Source organism: Elaeis guineensis, chromosome 3 (assembly GCF_000442705.2).
Source record: "Elaeis guineensis isolate ETL-2024a chromosome 3, EG11, whole genome shotgun sequence".
In the NCBI taxonomy this organism is placed as follows: Eukaryota; Viridiplantae; Streptophyta; class Magnoliopsida; order Arecales; family Arecaceae; genus Elaeis; species Elaeis guineensis.
This window is the reverse complement of record NC_025995.2, coordinates 123,657,496-123,677,194: the sequence shown is the minus strand read 5'-3', so window position 1 is coordinate 123,677,194 and position 19,699 is coordinate 123,657,496. Positions and strand designations below refer to the sequence as shown.

The window sequence follows — 19,699 nt, the reverse complement described above, 5'->3', positions numbered from 1 at the left end:
AACACTCTTTTGATTCCTAGCCCTTCGAGTAAATATTCGTTGCAATGGCGATACTATGTCAAATTTGTAACAAACCAATCAAAAGTCAGAACTCGGTGGGGCAATATGGGGTATCATCATGGGAATTGGTGAAATATATGGCCATCGATGAAGTGCAAGTATTTTTTTATTATAAATTTGATGGGGTATCACCATCGCAACGGAGTTTTTCTCTACTTCTCCAGCTCCAAGATCTGATCATTAAGTGTTCGCCAAGTATTTTGAGTAGCTTCGTGCCTACAAGTTACCATACCATTCATTTGCTTGGTGAATTTTGGACTCTGGTTCATTCCCCATTAAAATAAGAGAAAAATTATATACTATTCTGTCTGCTGTTCTTGGAATGTATATATGCACTGAATCATCAAGTGCGAACCAGAAGCCCTCATCATCAACAATTCTAAAAAAAAGGAAAAATGTGATCCAGGAGACTTTAAACTTGCGAGCGGTGGAGAAAGTCATGGAGCTGCGTACAGTCTCTCCCATAACCACACGGATCCTCTGCGGTGCATCACGCGCGCCCTTCATCGTGCGATGGATGGCCGTGCGTGGATGCGGGCCGTGCGATACCCGCCGCGTGCTGCCGCGTGCAGCGTGAGTACCGCAGAGGATCCGCGCCCGCATTTTTTGGGCACGGAGCATGACACAGAAAGTGGAGGCGACCCAAAATCCACGGTCTTAAACCTCCTTCCGAGTTTGAAGACGAAACGCCAACCTAACTTGCTTCCAAGTTTGAAGATCGATTACCGTCTTGGACGGGTAGGCTTATGGGTGCATGCATGAGCTTCCTATAAATAGGGCTTCTCCTCCATAACCCTCCACCCCACCAACCATTGGGATAGCAAATCCTCCCTTAGGCGCTTTGTAGGAGAACTAAAAGAATTCCACAACATGGCAGTAACTCTTCTCCTTTCTCTTTTTGTGTTTGCATTGTTTGACAGTTCTTATGCAGGAGGAATCGCCATCTACTGGGGCCAAAACGGAAACGAAGGCAGCTTAGCAGATACTTGCGCCACTGGAAGATATAAATTCGTGAACGTAGCTTTCCTCTCCACGTTTGGAAATGGTCAGAACCCAACCATTAACCTCGCCGGTCACTGCGATCCAACTTCCAATGGTTGCGCCTTCCTCAGCAGCCAAATCCAAGCTTGCCAGGGCCAAGGCCTCAAAGTGATGCTGTCCATCGGAGGCGGTGCAGGGAGCTACTCTCTTGCATCCTCTGATGACGCCAAACAGGTAGCAGATTACCTGTGGAACAACTTCTTAGGTGGGCAGTCTCCATCTCGCCCCCTCGGCGATGCTGTTCTCGATGGCATCGACTTCGACATCGAAGGTGGTACAACGCAGCACTGGGACGAGCTAGCGAATTACCTCTCAGGGTATAGTGCGCAAGGGAAGAAGGTCTACTTGACGGCGGCACCGCAGTGCCCCTACCCCGATGCATGGATGGGCGGCGCCCTCAACACTGGTCGGTTCGACTACGTTTGGGTCCAGTTCTACAACAACCCTCCATGCCAGTATAGTTCAGGAGATGCTTCCAACCTCAAAAGTGCATGGAACCAGTGGACTTCTTCGCTCTCCAAAGCACAAATTTTCTTGGGACTGCCGGCGGCTCCTCAGGCGGCGCCGAGTGGTGGCTTCATTCCTGTCGGCGATCTCAAGTCTCAGGTGCTTCCTGCGATCAAGGGGTCCAGCAACTATGGAGGAGTTATGCTGTGGAGCAAGTATTATGATGATCTCACTGGTTACAGTTCCAGCATTATAAATGATGTTTAAATTGCTGGTTGATTCTACTACATGTAATTTGTGTCACCCCTCTCTTTTTCTGTTTTAATTTAAACTGTGTCATGCGCATGTTTTTTATTAATAAATAAATAAATAAATGATTTTGGCTTTCTGACGTTGTGGTCAACAGCATCATGTATTAGAACAAATGGTTTCTTACATGAATGAATTCATGTTAATGTTCCTCCGTTTTAACAACATTCTCGTGTCTTCGTGGTGACCATCGAGACATGCTATCAAATATTTGACCTTGTGGTGGACTCCATTTTTTTTTTTTTGGTAGCAGATTGACTCCATTTTTAACGCATTACCATCCAGTTTAATTCAACCTTTCAGGTTGGGAAGCTATAATTAATAATAACCATGATTTTATGTTTTTTGTGGAAAAGAGAAAGGAGCAACAAAATTTGGAAGCACAATCTAGCTCCTAAATTAGGAACAGCGCTATATTCATGTTTTTTTTTTTTTTTTTTTGATTTTTTAAAGTAAACCTGATGGATTAAATTATGCGAATCAAAAAATAAAATATTTAACAATTGAATTACAATATTCATGATTTTTTTTTCACATATTAATTTGGTAGCGTCTAGATTAAGCAACAAAAGAACCATAGGGCGAACAATAATTATTTTTTTCCAATCATATCATGCCACGTCATCCCATGCGGCGAAGAACCGAGCTTAATTAATAAGTTAGAGACGCTACACGTCAGCCCAAGCAGTTAAGCGATGGGCTCGGAAGCCCAGACGAGTAATCTAGTATCTTCTCTACCTTGTTGGCCAAAAAAAAAAAAAAATCCCCTCTCTCGCTCAGGTAGAGAACGATTTCTCTTTCAGCGCCTCCTCCCGTTGACGCTTAATATCCCCTTCTCCTCCGGCACATCGATCGCCGACTTCTGCTTTCTTCGAAGCAAGCCCGATTAGGATTTCCAGAGAGAGAGAAAAAGGGAGATCGAGCGAGAGAGGGAGAGAGAGAAAAGGGCCTATTCTTCTCCGATTAGGGTTCAAGGAGAGAAAAATCGAGAGCAAAGAGAGAGCATCAGTCTCGGCGGCGGCGGCGGCGGCGGCGGTTGTCACATGGAAACCGGGGGCAACTCGTTGCCGTCGGTGGGGACGGACGGGACGAAGCGGAAGGTGTGCTACTTCTACGACCCGGAGGTAGGGAACTATTACTACGGGCAGGGGCACCCGATGAAGCCCCACCGGATCCGGATGACCCACTCCCTCCTCGCCCACTACGGCCTCCTCCACCACATGCAGGTCCTCAAGCCCCATCCGGCCCGCGAGCGCGACCTCTGCCGCTTCCACGCCGACGACTACATCTCCTTTCTGAGATCGATCACACCGGAAACGCAGCAGGACCAGATCCGCGCCCTCAAGCGCTTCAACGTCGGCGAGGACTGCCCCGTCTTCGACGGCCTTTACAGTTTCTGCCAGACATACGCTGGGGGTTCTGTCGGCGGTGCTATCAAGCTCAACCATGGACACGACATCGCCGTCAACTGGGCCGGCGGACTCCATCACGCCAAGAAGTGCGAAGCCTCTGGGTTCTGCTATGTCAATGACATCGTTCTCGCCATCCTTGAGCTCCTCAAGAGGCATGAGGTACGCTTCTTACTTTTTTTTTAGGGTTTTTTCCTTTTTCTTGGGGCGGCTTGATTTGTATTACCTTTTCTTTGGGTGGATTGATAGATTGATGGTCTAAGAGAAATAGTGTAGAGTATGGCTATGCCAGAGCTCATGTGACTCTTTATTTGGAAAATGCCAAAAAAAAAAAAAAAAGAGAAAGGGTTACTGAAGAGTTTTCTGACCTCCCCCTGTTGGTATGTCTAGAGTCAGGAAAATGGTAAAGAATATGGCTATGCTGAAGCCTCGGTGGAGTGAGCTTAGTTGGAAACGCAAAATATTGGTTTTTGAAAGCTTTTCAGCGATGCTGATATTTCTAGGTTTAGTGGCTGTTTTTTATTTGAATAATATGCCATTCAACTTCAAATTTTCTGTGTGATAAAGCTGCAAGCGTTTCATGTACGCACATTTGGTCAATTTGTCATCCTGTGTATGTATGAAAGGAAATTTGGTTTTTGGCAAGGCTTATTGTCATGGAATAAGTAGTTTCTTGATGTTGAGCATATCGGAGAAGAAGATTGGTTTGATTGCTCGTTTCATCACATAATAAGAATGGTGATACCGGTCTCCATAGATAAGATATATCTCATTATTATGGTGACATCTTTCTTTGTTCTGGCTTTGTTGCTGACCCTGAAAAGATTAGGTAAGATTTATGGGTTATAAATTTTGTATTGATGGGTTATAAGTTTTGATCTCTGTTTATCTCTAGGATGCTTGTTTGATGCCTTTTGGTTTTCGTAGTTCTTTTGCTTTTCATTGGATTTGGTGCCAAGGTAAATTATAGTAGATGTAGAAGAGAGAAATATTTAGAAAAAGAAAAATGATAAAAGGAGCTAGGAGGATTGTGGGATAAACAACTGTAAGGCTAATCAAGTCTAAGAAGCATCATAAAGTAAAGAAAATGCCCAACATTCTGGTGAATCCCTAAGTAATGGTTGTAAGAATTGATATTTTAAATGGTAGAAATCCCAAAAAGGAAACAAATGGAAGGTCGGAGTTTTAGAGGTCGAGAACAACAGTGAAGGATGTTGGTAATAGGGGGCCAGGAAAGTGATATTTGAGACACTAAGGTGAAACAGTTATCTATTCATCTGACACATTTATAATTAAACCCTACACATAGAACTAACTAGGGCCATAACAAAGGATCTGTTTAGATATAGAAATGTTGCCAGTGTTTGCTAGCCAACTGTGATGTCTGGATTCACCACTTAGCATTTTCCAAGGGATGATTAACCCTATGAAAACAGTTAATCTGCTCTACTCTGTTTTACTCATGGTGGCGAAATCCTATGATGGAGCAAATTTTATTATTTTTTAAATCAAATTTGATTATATAAAAATAGAACGGAGATGAGAATTAAGGGGGATTGATGGCAGAGAGAGAAGAAGAACATAAAGATCCTCTGTGTTTCTTTTCTAATTTGATGATTCTCATATTTGAACACAAGTATGATGAGTAGGAAAACATAAGAAGATGAGGGAAGAAAAGAAGATGGGGAATATAGGAGGGAGTAGATAAATAACTGGAGAAGAATGTGCAAAGGGAAACATGAGTGTTCTTTTCTATTGGGAACAAAATGTCGTTAATATTTAGCAAAATACAAGTCTTGTTTCAAAGCATTACTGTCTGCATACATGAGTTCATATTTGCAACTAATAGGGCTCGTTTGCAGTAGGTTTTGCTTTTTCCTTAAAATGCTTGGCCAGGAATTTTGAACCAATTATTAAAGCTTCGACATCAAGTTGATGTCCAGTTTATTAAATTTTGCTTCTTAGCTTTCTGCTTTTAGTGATGCACCCGATAGCTGATACCTTTTTAACTTAAGAAGGCTTGGATAATTTTGACATAATGATATTGTTGATGATTCTTGAAGACAAATCTAAAATTGTATCCCTCCCTTTACCCTCTTGTAGGGCAACTCACAACCTCATAAACATTCTAAAAGTATCTTTAGGATTTCGTTTTAAGATAATGTCAATTTCATGTTAATAGTAGTTTAACTAATAATGAATGACATAATTCCTTATTCTGTATCTGTTAGACTGTTGGTAAGTTAAATCTACTTGAGTGTGATTATAAAACTATAAGTTAACTAACCTGTACCTCATGTAACCCGTAGATGCATTTTACTAGGCTATTTGTCTTCAGGATCTTTGGATATGCTCTTGTAAGTAGGGAACAGAGCTAAAACTTCATTTTGACTATAGTATAATGAAACTGATGTGATTGAACCACTAATCAAGCACATTGTTTAAGTCCTCATGCCATGTAGTCCAATTGTGAGTCAACTCACATACTCTGCAGGTTTATAAAAATCATTATTCTCGATGTTGATCTAATAGTATCCTGACAGAACATTCGAAAAGAGACATAAAAGACTCTTATTTAGCAATGAGGAAGTTGTATGCTATGGTCGTTTAACTTCAATGTTATAAGTGATAAGTTATAAGCATTTGGCTATATTACTTTTGCGGTAATATAATAATATGACATATCTCTGCAATTTCAGTTCTCATTGTTTGGTATTTCTGCTGCATTTTGTGTTATGTATATCTTCCTGATCTTTTTACAGCGTGTATTGTATGTGGACATTGATATTCACCATGGGGATGGTGTTGAGGAGGCTTTCTATACAACCGACAGAGTAATGACTGTTTCTTTTCATAAATTTGGGGATTACTTTCCTGGAACGGGAGACATACGTGATATTGGATATGCAAATGGAAAATATTACTCTCTAAATGTTCCATTAGATGATGGAATTGATGACGAGAGCTACCAATCTCTATTCAAACCAATAATAGGAAAAGTGATGGAAGTTTTCCAGCCTGGTGCTGTGGTGCTTCAGTGTGGTGCTGACTCATTATCAGGAGACCGCTTGGGTTGCTTTAACCTTTCCATCAAAGGCCATGCAGAGTGTGTGAGATTTATGAGATCCTTCAATGTGCCATTGTTGCTGCTGGGTGGTGGAGGATACACCATTCGGAATGTTGCACGTTGTTGGTGCTATGAGGTATCTCTTCAACACTAATTTTCTGACTTGTTAAAGATTATGGTACTGCACTTTAAGTTCTTAACTGTTGTTAGTTTTATGATCAAGTTAATCTTTTGTCGGCAGTACTTTTAAATTTTATCATTGTTACAGCATTAACATTTTTTTTGTTAATTTACCTTCGTCATAACATGTTTTTGAAATGCTGATATTGGCACTTGCACTCATTCTCTTCTTTGAAAAAGGTTTTGCCTCCTATTGAAGGTAACACTGCAGTCATGCAGTTCTCATTCTTCCCCTCTTTATTTATTTTAAAGCTTCTTTAAATCCATTTCTATAATCAAGATACCCGGAACTCAAACAGATTTCTGTTTGATTTTTGTATCTTTATTCAAGGACTGGACTTATATTTCTTAATTTGGTTGCTGTAATTTTCTTTTCCTTTTCAAATCAATTTGGAATAGGATATACGCTTCTTATCATTATTAGAAAATTGTCAGATATTCTTTTCAAGTACTTTTTCTAACATATATTTTTTTTAGACCTGATTAATGAATAAAACTCTAGCTTGACCAATCAGGTCTTACTCAATGGCCTTTTCAGTCATTCATCTTTAATGGACTCTCATCGTATTTCCTTTGAGTTTGCTATAATGGCAGGTTTCATCATTATTTCAATTTTTATCTCTCTTTACTTTTTTTTTTGTTAAATCTTTTGAGCAGACAGGAGTTGCACTTGGTATAGAGATTGATGACAAGATGCCTCAACATGAATATTATGAGTATTTTGGTCCAGACTATACACTTCATGTTGCACCAAGTAATATGGAGAATAAAAATACACGGCTGCAATTGGATGAAATAAGAGCAAAGCTTTTAGATAATCTTTCAAAGCTGCGGCATGTTCCCAGTGTCCAATTTCAGGAACGACCGCCAGATACAGAATTTCCAGAGGTATTAATATTTATCTGTTGAGCCTATCTGTAGATTGTTGGTTGGTAATATAATTCTCTCTCTTTCACATGTTTTTGTTCACCTCAAGAATCCCTGCTTATAGCAATCTATTGTTAGCATCTTTTTCACTCCCAGGTTGTAATGTCAGCAAAAACTGTTTAGATTTTTGTTAGCTCGTAGCATGTATAAGCGTTTCTGACTTTTTGTGCATCGAAAAATGCACAGGTAAAATTTTACAACTATGCTTGCCTCTCAAGGTAAAGGACTCGGTAATTTTTGCTAAAAGAAGAGGACTAGATTTTATAACATATTTATGTTTCCTTGTCCACATTATAATGTTCATGTAAAAGCTTATGTATCTACCTATAAAAATGCTCAGTTCTTTTAAGAAAATTAAAATGTCTCATTTTTCCCTGTGATTTACTATTTCTTTGAAAGTTGCAGTCTTCAGAAAAGTCATTACTACATTCAGGATCTAATCTCTTTTGAGGAATTCCCATCTCTTATTATATAACTTCAGTTAGTTCTTTGAAAGACAAAGTTATGGCCATGGATATAACATTTGGGGAAAAAATGTTCCCCAAACAAGGAAGATAGGATGTTTGCTGGATGTATATGATGTAATGTCGATGATTGATTCCATTTTTATTGGGCTTGATGGAGTTTGCCCATCTTCTGGAGGCATATAAAGGTGGACTTAACATTTTAAGTCTTGTTTCTTAAACTTATTAAAAGGGTTTGCTATATTTTTTGAATGCATTCGAATTATTTTTGGTTGGTTTTAAAGATCATTAGTAGATGTAGAAAGATGCATTGGGCTAGGTTGCATCTTGCATGCCCTATTCTATGCTTGTAAAATAAATAGTGACCATTTTTGTGCTTTCTGTCTCTCACTGTGCTTGAGTTCTCCTATTTTCTTTGTTGACTACTTTTCATGTACATATTGCAAGGGCACATTACAGCAATGACATTATGACATCCATAAATGATTAAGTTGGTCACTGTACGCTTTTGATATGTTCAGCCAGATGAAGATTTAGAGGATCCAGATGAAAGACATGATCTTGATTCTGATATGGAAGTCGACGATCAGAAGCTACCTGATGAGTCATCTCGGTACTCATCTTCTGCACCCCTCCCTCCTTTTGTGTTGTTATCACACACTTTTTGCTGATAGACTGTGCTTGCCTTATAGGAAACCTCCTTCAAACATTATTCAGAATGGAAGAATCAAGAGGGAGAACATTGAAAATGAGCTAAAAGATCAGGTATCATTTTGTTCAATGGTTCTTTTACCACATTCATATGGCTTATTCCTTGTTAATGCTTTTAACATGCCATATTTGTCATCAGTGTTGGTTTGCTCCTCATGGGCTTTGAAGGACCAATTTCATTTAGTTATATTTTTAAATTAGAAAAGAGTTGAAATTAATATTGAAAATTTGTTCTTTTCTACAGAAGAATTCAGTGGGATTATAACTTGCAGTTCAACTTTTTTAGTGTAAACTACTGATCCTTGTTGTCATTGTCCATCCACTTTTTGAAGCCACTACAAGTTTCATAGCATATGGTTTTCCTATTTTTTGCCACAATAAACCTTTAAACTGTCGAAATTTCTTCCACCCTTCTCCCTGTGTGTGTGTGTGTGGTGTGTGTGTGTGTGACGGGTGGAAGTCTATATGAACATTGGAGCAAGGGCTGGTTGAATCTGGGTTCCTTGTACCAAAATAATATACTTTGAGACTTTACCAAGTCAGCCAGTTGGCATCTCTTCTTCCGTCCTGGTATATAATTGCTGTGAAGTTTGATTTACAGATTTGTAATGCACTAATGAATATCCAATGCATTGTCAGGCCAGATTGTTCCTTTGATTAACGTATGTGCAAACTATAGTTTTATATAAAATTTTAATGACCCACAGCTGTTACACTCAGCTTTTCTTGTTTCTTGACAATGGAGTCTTGAGCTAACCAGTCAACTTTCCATCCTTATTATGGGCTATGTTAGTGCTTCAAGGTTCTTTTTGAAACTATCGTTAAGGTCAAAACAAGTTCTTGCAATATTGATTGGTTTTGTATATCAAACTCAAATTTGGGTGGTAAAGAATTGGATAGCAATGTTGATGCCAATGTTTCTGTTTGTATGGTCTGTGTCATGGAGTATTGTTATTCGTTCTAGACGATAGATAAGTCAGCATTGGAATGCAAAAAACTGGTTCAAACCTTTTCACTAAACCATGAATGAACAGATGGTAATTAACATGGGATTTGTATACTATTATCTTTTTTATTCAAGATATAATCAATGCTCAGCAGATGACTTGGATGGAGGCCTAGCAAACTTTTCTTCTTAAGGTGCTATTTGATCTCTCCAATTGGCCCTTCTGCGGGTGTTGTAGTGAGTACTCTTGCTGTTATTGTTCGGTATGCTGCAAATGGACTTAAGTGTAGCCTAAGGAGTTGCTTTTGGATACGATGTTTTAAGTATGTAGGTCAAGGTTTCCATGACCTAGAAGATGGTAATGATGGTCAATAGATCTATTGTGATTTGGCCAAAGAGACTGGACGAGGTTGGTTAACTGGTATCATGGGAGAGGAGAATAGCAATAGAGTTGGGTAGGTGGATGGAACTTGTTTCCTTCCATGCGATGGCTAAAAATTTGATTGTCCTTCCATGGGGTGTATCGCTTCAACGTATATCACAGTCCAATGCTACCTCAGTACAATCAGGTATGCTCAAGGCATGCCTGTTTTTCACTGGAATCAGACTGTTTTGTTCCATGATCTGAATGAGTTTCATGCTTGGAACTCAACTGTCATTAACTCTCATAAACTCTAACATAATATTTCTGACCATTGCTAATTGATGGGTAAAGAATCCTTGTGAAGTTCAAAATAACAGCTAGATTCTTTGTCAAAATGAGCAAAAAAAGGGGGAAATCATTGTTCCAATGATTTGTATCAAAATGACAGCTGAATTCTCTTGAAGATGAGAAGGCAAAGAAAATAGACAACTAACGGTCTGTGGTGCTTTGATTTTCCATTTCTGTTTGCCTTTTTGTTCTCAATACCAGTTGAAACTTATTTTAACATTTATTACGAATTATGCCCGTAAAGCTTGGCAATTACCACGCTCTTCAGATGTTTAATGGAACCTATCATCTAAGCTCAGAACAATATATTGTTGTCATAACCAGAAGACTCAAATATAATTTACAAAATTAGAACTGTATAAGAATCAAATGTCAGTTTAGAGAGGGAAAATATTAATTTCAAAAAATGAGATGTGTTGGTACAGTTGGTTTCTGGAAGGAATGTTCTTGGATACGTTGCAAATTATCTTTTCAAATTAGTTAGACTGCAGAAACAAGACTGTACAGGACTTGAAAGACGCTATGGATGTGCAATCCAGTTATATATCATTAATGTTTTTCCTTCCATCTTTTTCTTTGTATTCAATTTCTAAATCTTGCAGGAACCTCACAAAGTTGCTGCAGACCATGCCAGAGGTGCGGAGCCTATGGCTGAGGAGATGTCATCCTCTAAGGTGACTAAGACCCAACCGAAAGCAGATTATCATACAAAATGATGCTTGTGCTCATTTCAGTCAATGTTCTCCTTATTTTCATGTACCAGGCTTCAGACATTGGCCCCATGGCTGTAGATGAACCAAGCAGTGTAAAGGCTGAGCAGGATAACACCAGCTAATTGGCTGATGCGTGTGCTTTGATGTGCCAGAAATCCTGAATAGAGACGAGTCACCGAGCACTTTGTGTAAGGAGATGATTTGCTGTGCGTGGCTGTGAAGGGCTTCTATGATTTGATTTATTTATGCTCATATGTCTCGTGTTCGATCATGTTAGAGTCCCCGTCTTGAGAACCTTTTCATTATGAGTGAAACTACAAATAGGGTCTTGTGTTAGAATTACCAAGATGATCTAAGTTGTACAGACAATTGAATGATCATTTGACTTTAGAATTCACCTCCGAAACTGTCTTTTCCTTCTCTCCTTGCGTGACCGCAGCCGAGCTGTGCTGAGGTATGGTCAAGGCAAAAGATGTGTAGCAGTTGCATTCAAAATTTGGGGCTTTTGCGACTTCAACAAGCCTTTAATATGAGAGGTACGGCTGTACAAAGGATCCCAGGTAAGTAACGTGAACCAAAGTTACCAATGAGGATGATGTTTAGTGTTGTGGAAGGGATTCTAACTATTAGGATTGTAGGATAACCAATAAAGTTCCACCCATGAGGATGATGTTTAGTGTTGTGGAACACTAGCTAGATTTGTTAAAGGAAAAGAGAGTCACTCTCGGCCGTCTTCAGAGCTAAACATAATGTCGAGATGGCATTTCTAGGGCAAGCCTTTGACATGGTGGGCACATACCTGCTTCCATAATGGGAAGATGGAGAGGCAGAGCGGCATCACCTAAACGTGGATGGCATCAGGAGTAGAGTGCATTACTTCAGTACTTAGCGGTTTTTCCAGGGACTTGCAACAGATGGAAGGATGGCATCGGGGAATCGTTTGTGATCAGGGATTCTTTCCGTAAAATTAGAATTTCGAGGTTGGGGATGAATGGTGCTCAATTTAAAAGGTTAGGGCCGTCTGCCCGCTATCTAGCAGTGGCATACGAGGCATCGGATGAAATAAATCATGACGCGAAACACAGCATGTTCCATGGAACTGGCGCATTCTGGAAATGGATTAAAGCGTTTGTCTATTCGGTGTTTTTAGACCCGTCTTTTTATAATAATATCAAATATTTCTTGCAATTTCAGAATAACTCCATCTTCCCATGCACTGCTTGCTGAAAATATATACGCTATTTGACGGTTTGTAGAGCAGCATGATCACTTACGGAATATCATTGGCCTACGATATCCTTAAATAAGTACTTATGATAATATAGAAAAAGATTGCAAGAAGAACAAAACTGAGATGAATAAATTTGCAAGAGAAAATAAATAAATTTTATTAATAAATAAAATTAACAAAAACTGGAACATAGCCTTTTTGTCTTTTTACTCCAAAGACGTCTCACAAAATCTCTCCAACTGTCCATACACCAAGAATCAGGAGAACACAGGAATCCTTTATATAAAATTTAAAGACTACACTTCTAACTCGAAAAAGGATACTATTGGTTGGTGCATCTAAAACCAACTTCCTGGTACCAAAAAAAAAAAAAAAAGCCTCCAGACTTGACCCAAGCCAGTCCCAAGATATGGATGATACAAAAGTTCCAATGGGATTAGATAAGGTGAGACCCAACCCTGGTAAAGTCTTGAAGCAAAAGGACACCCTATGCTTGACCTTTGAAAGAAAAAGAACCACTAAATATTTACGTAGTGTTGGCAGGAATTACTATGCCATCTAAACCAGCACAGACAGCTCATCCGAGTATATGGTAGGACCACCCGGTCCTGCACAACCTCGTATTGATTGAGGTCAGCTTTCACTGATGTTGGATTTAAAAACAATGTGACACCGAAGTCATAGCGTTCATATTTAAAGATGGACCCACCAAGATCCACCGAACACCCCCAGCAATTTGATGATAAGAATAGGAAGCACAAAAGCACTTCAACAATAGAGAGCAATAAAAACAATCAGAATCAAATCAAATAATAATAATAATGCGACAACAACAATAACAACCATCAGGAAAAAACAACTTATGACTTACTAGATGAGGAATAATGGCATACTTGGTGAAGTTCATAAACATTCAATAGTTGGCAAATAATTAAATCGATCATAAAAATTACAAAACTATCAAATAGAACAAGAATAGACTAAAGAAATAAGAATAAAAATCCAGTCATAAGAATGTGGTGATTATGGATTGTCAGTCTGAACAATTCTGTTCCAGAAGATCATCCCATTTAAAATAAATGAATAAATAAAGACCAGTTACCATCTTCCCTGCTTCAAGTCCAATCCATCTTCCAGTCAATAAAGAAAATAAAGACAGGAGGAGGATGGAAGCCAGCAGCGGGCCGATGGCCAAGGTTCTGAATACTAGAAAGACTCTGTTATGTGATTTTTTTTTTTTTTTTGAAAAAAAAAAGACTATGATTGCAGGGGTGTACGTAGTGTTTGCACCTTTCTTATCAATTTCTTTCCATCTCCATGTACACGACTGATTTGTCACTCTAAATGTACAAAATGAAACACCCATGTCACATGTTTTGTCCTTTTTTTCTTAAAACAAACTTAAATCGTTGGCACCATCCATAAATTCATTGAATCCATCATTATAAAACGAGTGAAGAAGACTGCCACCAAGAAAATAATCATGTTTTCAACTAATCAAATGACTGGACTGCACTCAAAAAATTCCGGGTTTTCACACTTGCAAGCTAGAGGGACTTATCCTGGCTTGGATTTAGATTTAGACTTAGTAGGTGGTGGCTGTAACAACCTAGAACATCATCCAGAAAAAGCTAGTCAGAAGATATAGCAAACTCACACAAAAAAAAAAAAAAAAACTGGAAAGACTCTATTAGATATATAACGAGTGAAAGAAGAATGCCACTAAGAAAATAATCACGTTTTCAACTAATCAAATGACTGGCCTAAACTAAAAAATTCCAGGTTTTCCCGCTTGCGAGCTACCGTGACTTATATTGGCAATTTAGTGGGTGATGGCATTATCTCCACAAAACTAGTCATAACTCATCAGGTACAGGTATGTGGTATCCATATCATAAGCTGCCATGCATGTACATCCAATACAAGTTTAAACCAAGGGTGCAGCTTACCGAAAAGCCTCTATAAAGTGAGGGAAGTAGTCCCATTCCTATTATACCCAATGAATGCTCATGGAGTTCTACTATCGCTCTTCTGTCTTGAAGACCCTTCATACTTACTTGATGCGCTGCATCATTTTCTTGTTCTTCTTCAATGTAAGCATTTCAGCATCCCAAAACCCCACTCTCACTCCCATCATGAATTCCCTCCCTGCTACCAGCTCAGCCGATCGCATTGCTCTCCTCTCCTTCAGGTCTTTGATATCTGATGATCCATCAGGATCCTTGACTTCATGGAATGACTCCCTCCACCTCTGTGATTGGCGAGGTGTCACATGTGGAAGCAACACCAGAAGGGTCACAGCGTTGGACCTCGCATCCCTTGGTCTGGTAGGATCACTATCACCAGCCTTAGCCAACCTCACCTACCTTAGGAGAATACACCTTCCTGAAAACAAATTCCATGGAGACATCCCACAAGAGCTCGGCTGTTTGCCGCATTTGAGATATCTCAATCTAAGCTCTAATTCTCTTGAAGGGGGGATTCCAGCAAGTTTGTCTCATTGTTCACATCTTCAAACAATCAGTTTGGATGACAATAAGCTGCAGGGTGTAATCCCTGGCAATCTCAGCCAATGCTCGAGGCTCCAAACCGTTGGTTTATCAAAAAATATGCTTCAAGGATATATTCCAATGTCATTTGTGAACCTCTCCTCTCTAACTTACCTGCAGCTATCCAATAACAGTCTCACAGGAGCCATTCCATATTTCATAGGAAGTATGTCGACCCTTAATTATCTTGATCTGTCAGCCAACAATTTTATAGCAGGCATCCCTCCTCCACTAGGGAACCTTTCTACTCTCGCTCATCTTGATCTATCCCAAAATAATCTTGAAGGAGGAATCCCTCCATCATTGGGGAAACTATCCTCTCTCACTTTCTTATACCTAGCCTTTAATAGTCTTTCTGGAGTCATTCCTCCTGCACTTTGGAACCTTTCTTCTCTCACTTTATTTGGTGTTGGGCATAACAAGCTCCATGGGACCTTGCCATCATATGTGGGAGATGCTCTTCCCCAGCTCCGACTTTTCTATTTGTATGGCAACCAGTTTCATGGTCCCATTCCAATGTCATTTTCCAACACCTCCATACTTGAAAGAATCGATCTCTCTCAAAACAAATTTTCAGGAATCATCCCGCCAAGTCTAGGAAGATTACAAGGTCTTTTAACAGTGGTTCTTGCCTTCAATATGCTGGAAGCCAGGGAAGCTACTGCTTGGAGCTTTCTCGATGCTTTAGCAAACTGCAGCAACTTAAGAGGATTGCAGCTAGACAGCAATATGCTTGGCGGTATGCTGCCCAAATCTGTGGCCAATCTCTCCACAACACTGACATGGCTTTCATTGGGAGATAACCAAATATATGGAAGCATACCTTCGGAGATTAAGAACCTTGGCAACCTGACGCTTCTAGATATGGGTCCAAACCTTCTAACAGGTCATATTCCTGCCACTCTTGGCATGCTACAAAATTTGCATGTGTTAGACTTGGATGGAAACAACTTCTTTGGCAAAATCCCAATGAACCTAGGCAATCTCACTCAGCTGAACCGACTTTACCTAGGATTCAATAAGCTGAATGGAAACATACCTACCAACCTTGGCAACTGTCAAAACTTGGAATACTTGAGCCTTGATTACAATAATCTTACTGGTAGCATCCCCGTGGAAGTCCTTGACATCTCCTCTCTTTCCATATTGCTTGGCCTTTCACACAATTCATTGACGGGACCGCTACCTTCAACAGTCGGTAGCCTGGAAAATCTCAACATTCTTGATGTCTCGGAGAACAAATTATCCGGTGAAATTCCTGATCGTCTCGGTGAATGCCAGGTCATGGAGTACCTTAACATGAGAGGAAACTTCTTCAATGGAACCATTCCTTTGTCTTTGGGCAATTTAAAAGGCCTTCTGCTGCTAGATCTCTCATGCAACAACTTATCCGGGCATATTCCAGAATTCCTAGAGAGCCTTCGTCTGCTACAGAATTTGAACCTCTCTTTCAACAACTTGGAGGGTGAAGTGCCAAAAGGTGGTGTGTTTGGAAATATCAGTGCTATTTCAGTCCAGGGAAACAGCAAGCTCTGTGGAGGGAACTCAAAGATGAACTTACCACCATGCCCCATAGAAATGCCTCTGAGGCGACACAAGTCTCCTAGACTCAAAATAGTGATCTCTATTGTAGTCTCCGCAATTCTCTGCCTGATCTTGTTCTTCTATTTATTTGCCGCTCACCATTGGTCTCGAAAGTCACGAAGAGAATCCTCAGCCATGATATCAATCAAAGATCAACATATGAAAGTATCATATGCTGATCTGCTGAAGGCAACAAATGGGTTCTCTCACTCAAATTTGATCGGAGTTGGAAGCTTTGGTTCGGTGTACAAGGGGATTATGGATCATGATGACCATAAAGTTGTTGCAGTGAAGGTACTCAACCTCCAACAACATGGAGCCTCCCGGAGCTTCTTTGCTGAGTGTGAAGCCTTGAGAAATATTCGACATCGTAATCTTGTGAAGATCCTAACTTCATGCTCCAGCATGGACTACCGGGGCAATGATTTCAAAGCTTTAGTATTTGAGTTCTTCTCTAATGGAAGTCTAGAAAAGTGGCTACATCCAGAATCTAGCGAGCAAAGTAACTCGAGAAAGTTAAGCCTAACCGAGAGGTTGAACATAGCTATTGATGTAGCTTCTGCAGTAGAATATCTTCATTATCATGGCCCAAAACCTATAGTTCACTGCGATCTGAAGCCAAGCAATGTTCTGCTCAGTGATGACATGACGGCACGTGTGAGTGACTTTGGATTAGCAAGGTTCCTAAACAGGACCATCAGTAATTCATTTCTCATTCCAGTAAGCTCCATGGAATTGAAAGGATCTATTGGATATGTTGCTCCAGGTGCGTGTTTTATTTGCTAATTTCTCTCTGTCAAATTTTTTTGACTATAGCTACGTAATTGATGATCATCTATAAGCTTAGGATGGGTACTGTTGACGTTGTTTTGTTGATTTCGTGTTACTAGTAATTAGCAAACTGTCAAGCATGCTTACAGAAATTACAGGCCAAATGCTAGTAATTCCTGTTATTACTAAGTTCGCAGTCTGGGAAAGACTTTATACAACCACTAGAAAATTCGATATATGAATAGATGTTCAGCTTGAATAAGATCCTACTATTTATAAACTTCCTTTTGAACGTTATCAGTATATTCAGAAAATCTCTACTCAAATGACCATGATTGTATCATAACACTTTATTTTACATGAATTATCTGTCAACTGCTGAACTACAGATATTGCTTTTGTCAATGCTTTATACATCGCAACTATCTCTATATCTGCATTCACTGAGCTTCATATGGCAGAGTATGGATTGGCCAACAAAGTCTCCACTAATGGGGATGTCTACAGCTTTGGAATACTCCTGCTGGAGTTATTTACTGGAAAAAGACCTACTGATGATCTCTTTAGAGAAGGATTCAGCCTTCATAAACTTGTTCAAATGGCATTCCCACATGAAGTCCTAGACATCATGGATCCATGCATGGTCTTACAGGAGGAAGATGGAGAAGCCAGTGACCACACTCAAAACTGGAGTGACATAAGAGGAAAAGCTGAAAAGTGCATAGCTTCAGTGCTTAACGTTGGCCTTTTGTGTTCAAAGGAATCACCAATTGAGAGAATGCAGATGATGGATGTTACTGGGGAGTTGCATGCAATTAGAGATGCATTACGCTTGGATATCTTAGGATGACAGTGAAAGAGACTGGCTGTGAGATGGTGTTATGATTATTGCTTACTAGTAATATTAGGCCATTCATATCAACCATATCAGACAACAGACCTTTGTCTTTTGAGTTAAGCTAAGCTTAATGGACTACAGTTTTCCGGTATCAGTAAAAAGATCAAGTAGAATTTGTAGGAATTGCTGAAAATGTCTTAAGATCATTTCTGATTATTTCTTTTGCGTTCAAATGGAGAACTACTGTAGTTGAGAATGAAATCTATATGTATATTTGCGAGTGGTAATGTATTCTGGTTAATTTTGAAAGAAAATTCAGAGGCACATATAAGGTTAGAATGAAGATTTTTCAGCATTCAAGAGATGAAAATATTGCATCTAAATAAAAGACTAGCTAAAAGGCTATCAATTACAGTCCTTAGCCTACTTCAATTTGAAAGACCTTCCCAATAAATATTGAACGTAGAACGAAACTTGCATCCATGCAGGTATCCGCACGGGTATCTTTTAGGAGCAACATGAGTTCTAAGTTAGGTCAACTCTGATGCCATTTGTAATTACTTATGACCTCATCCTTAAAGGACTAGCTCGAAGGTCATTGATTAGAGATCTTGGTCTTACCAAGATCTCCTATATGCATATCCAATATGGGACCAAACACAAACCTGCATGGCTCTTCATATTAACCATCTTATCCACCTTAAGCAAGTTCTCCCTGTGACCTATATACCAAAGGTGAAGGCTTCCCCTTGATTTCAATAAAGGTGTAAAAGCATCAGATAATCGATGATCTAAAATAAAGAAAATGACGATTCCCCCAACTAAGTTATAATTATTGCATCCAAAAGAATGTAATCCACTGTCAAAGGAATCGTTGGCCAAGAAAAAGCAGTCATGGGGATTTGAGGAAGGGGGGAATTTGGTGTTACCAAATATAGATGCTAAGTTGCACCATTCCGTAGCGACGTTTCCAACCACGGACGGCCTAGGATTGGAAACTGTAGAGGCTCTCGATCCCCTTATGGTACATCACTACTAAATACACCATGGAGTCACGGGAACGACGGTGATATCTTTAGATCTATTTTGCTGACCCAAAATGCTTTAATAGCTAAGATATCTATTTAAAAAAATCATTTTATTAGTAGATTTGTTGCAATCTTAGGGATTGTCTGAAGACTGGGCCCAAAGTCCCATAGGAATAATAGTTTGGATCAATACAGTCACCTAAATAAGGCTTAGCCCAGTCTGTTTTTGTACGTAGTCAGAAAACCATTGTAGTGGGCTTTTCTTCTCTTATAAGATTCGGGCTGATCCATTGCAATAATTCTTTGGATATTTATAAAAATAGATTTAGTCTAGTTGTAAAGGCCTAAACCTATAATTTACATAGAATTTTGGGCCCAAACATTCAAGCAAGATCTTAGTGGCTGTTGCTTCTTTTAAGTTGATTTTGTGAAGGGGCCATATGATAAAACAAAGCCAATGATTATAAACTATCCTAGTAATTTTGTTGAGTGAGATTTTTCAATTGCAAAAACACTGTTGTGCTGCTATTTCTTGATAGATTTCTCAGACAATAAGAAGTTTTGGTAGTGGATTTGTGAGAAGGAAGATGAATCCTTCTTTTCTATGCAAGATGCAACCTCTATTTTGGGTAGGATGCTCTTCGATCTTGTTCTAAAACAATGGATAAAATTAAAATCAGAGAACATCAAAGATTAAAAAATCCTGTAGAGG

At 39.4% G+C, this 19,699-nt stretch overlaps 3 protein-coding genes across 3 annotated transcripts; all 3 read left to right on the top strand.

The window, feature by feature from the left end:
• The first annotated feature begins 763 nt into the window (after positions 1–763).
• Positions 764–1,936, top strand: LOC105040367 (acidic endochitinase). Its single transcript, XM_010916855.4, has one exon. The coding sequence runs from the start codon at positions 931–933 to the stop codon at positions 1,813–1,815; it is 885 nt and encodes a 294-aa protein (XP_010915157.1). The 5' UTR covers positions 764–930; the 3' UTR covers positions 1,816–1,936.
• A 657-nt stretch (positions 1,937–2,593) lies between these two features.
• LOC105040368 (histone deacetylase 1) lies at positions 2,594–11,383 on the top strand. Its single transcript, XM_010916856.4, has 7 exons — positions 2,594–3,428; positions 6,029–6,469; positions 7,171–7,401; positions 8,426–8,517; positions 8,597–8,669; positions 10,876–10,947; positions 11,037–11,383. Exons 1-7 carry the CDS (start codon positions 2,901–2,903, stop codon positions 11,106–11,108), a joined length of 1,509 nt encoding a protein of 502 aa, XP_010915158.1. The 5' UTR covers positions 2,594–2,900; the 3' UTR covers positions 11,109–11,383.
• Positions 11,384–14,230: 2,847 nt separating this feature from the next.
• Positions 14,231–18,270, top strand: LOC105041445 (receptor kinase-like protein Xa21). Its single transcript, XM_019849219.3, has 2 exons — positions 14,231–17,116; positions 17,583–18,270. The coding sequence occupies exons 1-2, from the start codon at positions 14,278–14,280 to the stop codon at positions 17,969–17,971; spliced, it is 3,228 nt and encodes a 1,075-aa protein (XP_019704778.3). The 5' UTR covers positions 14,231–14,277; the 3' UTR covers positions 17,972–18,270.
• Positions 18,271–19,699: the final 1,429 nt, after the last annotated feature.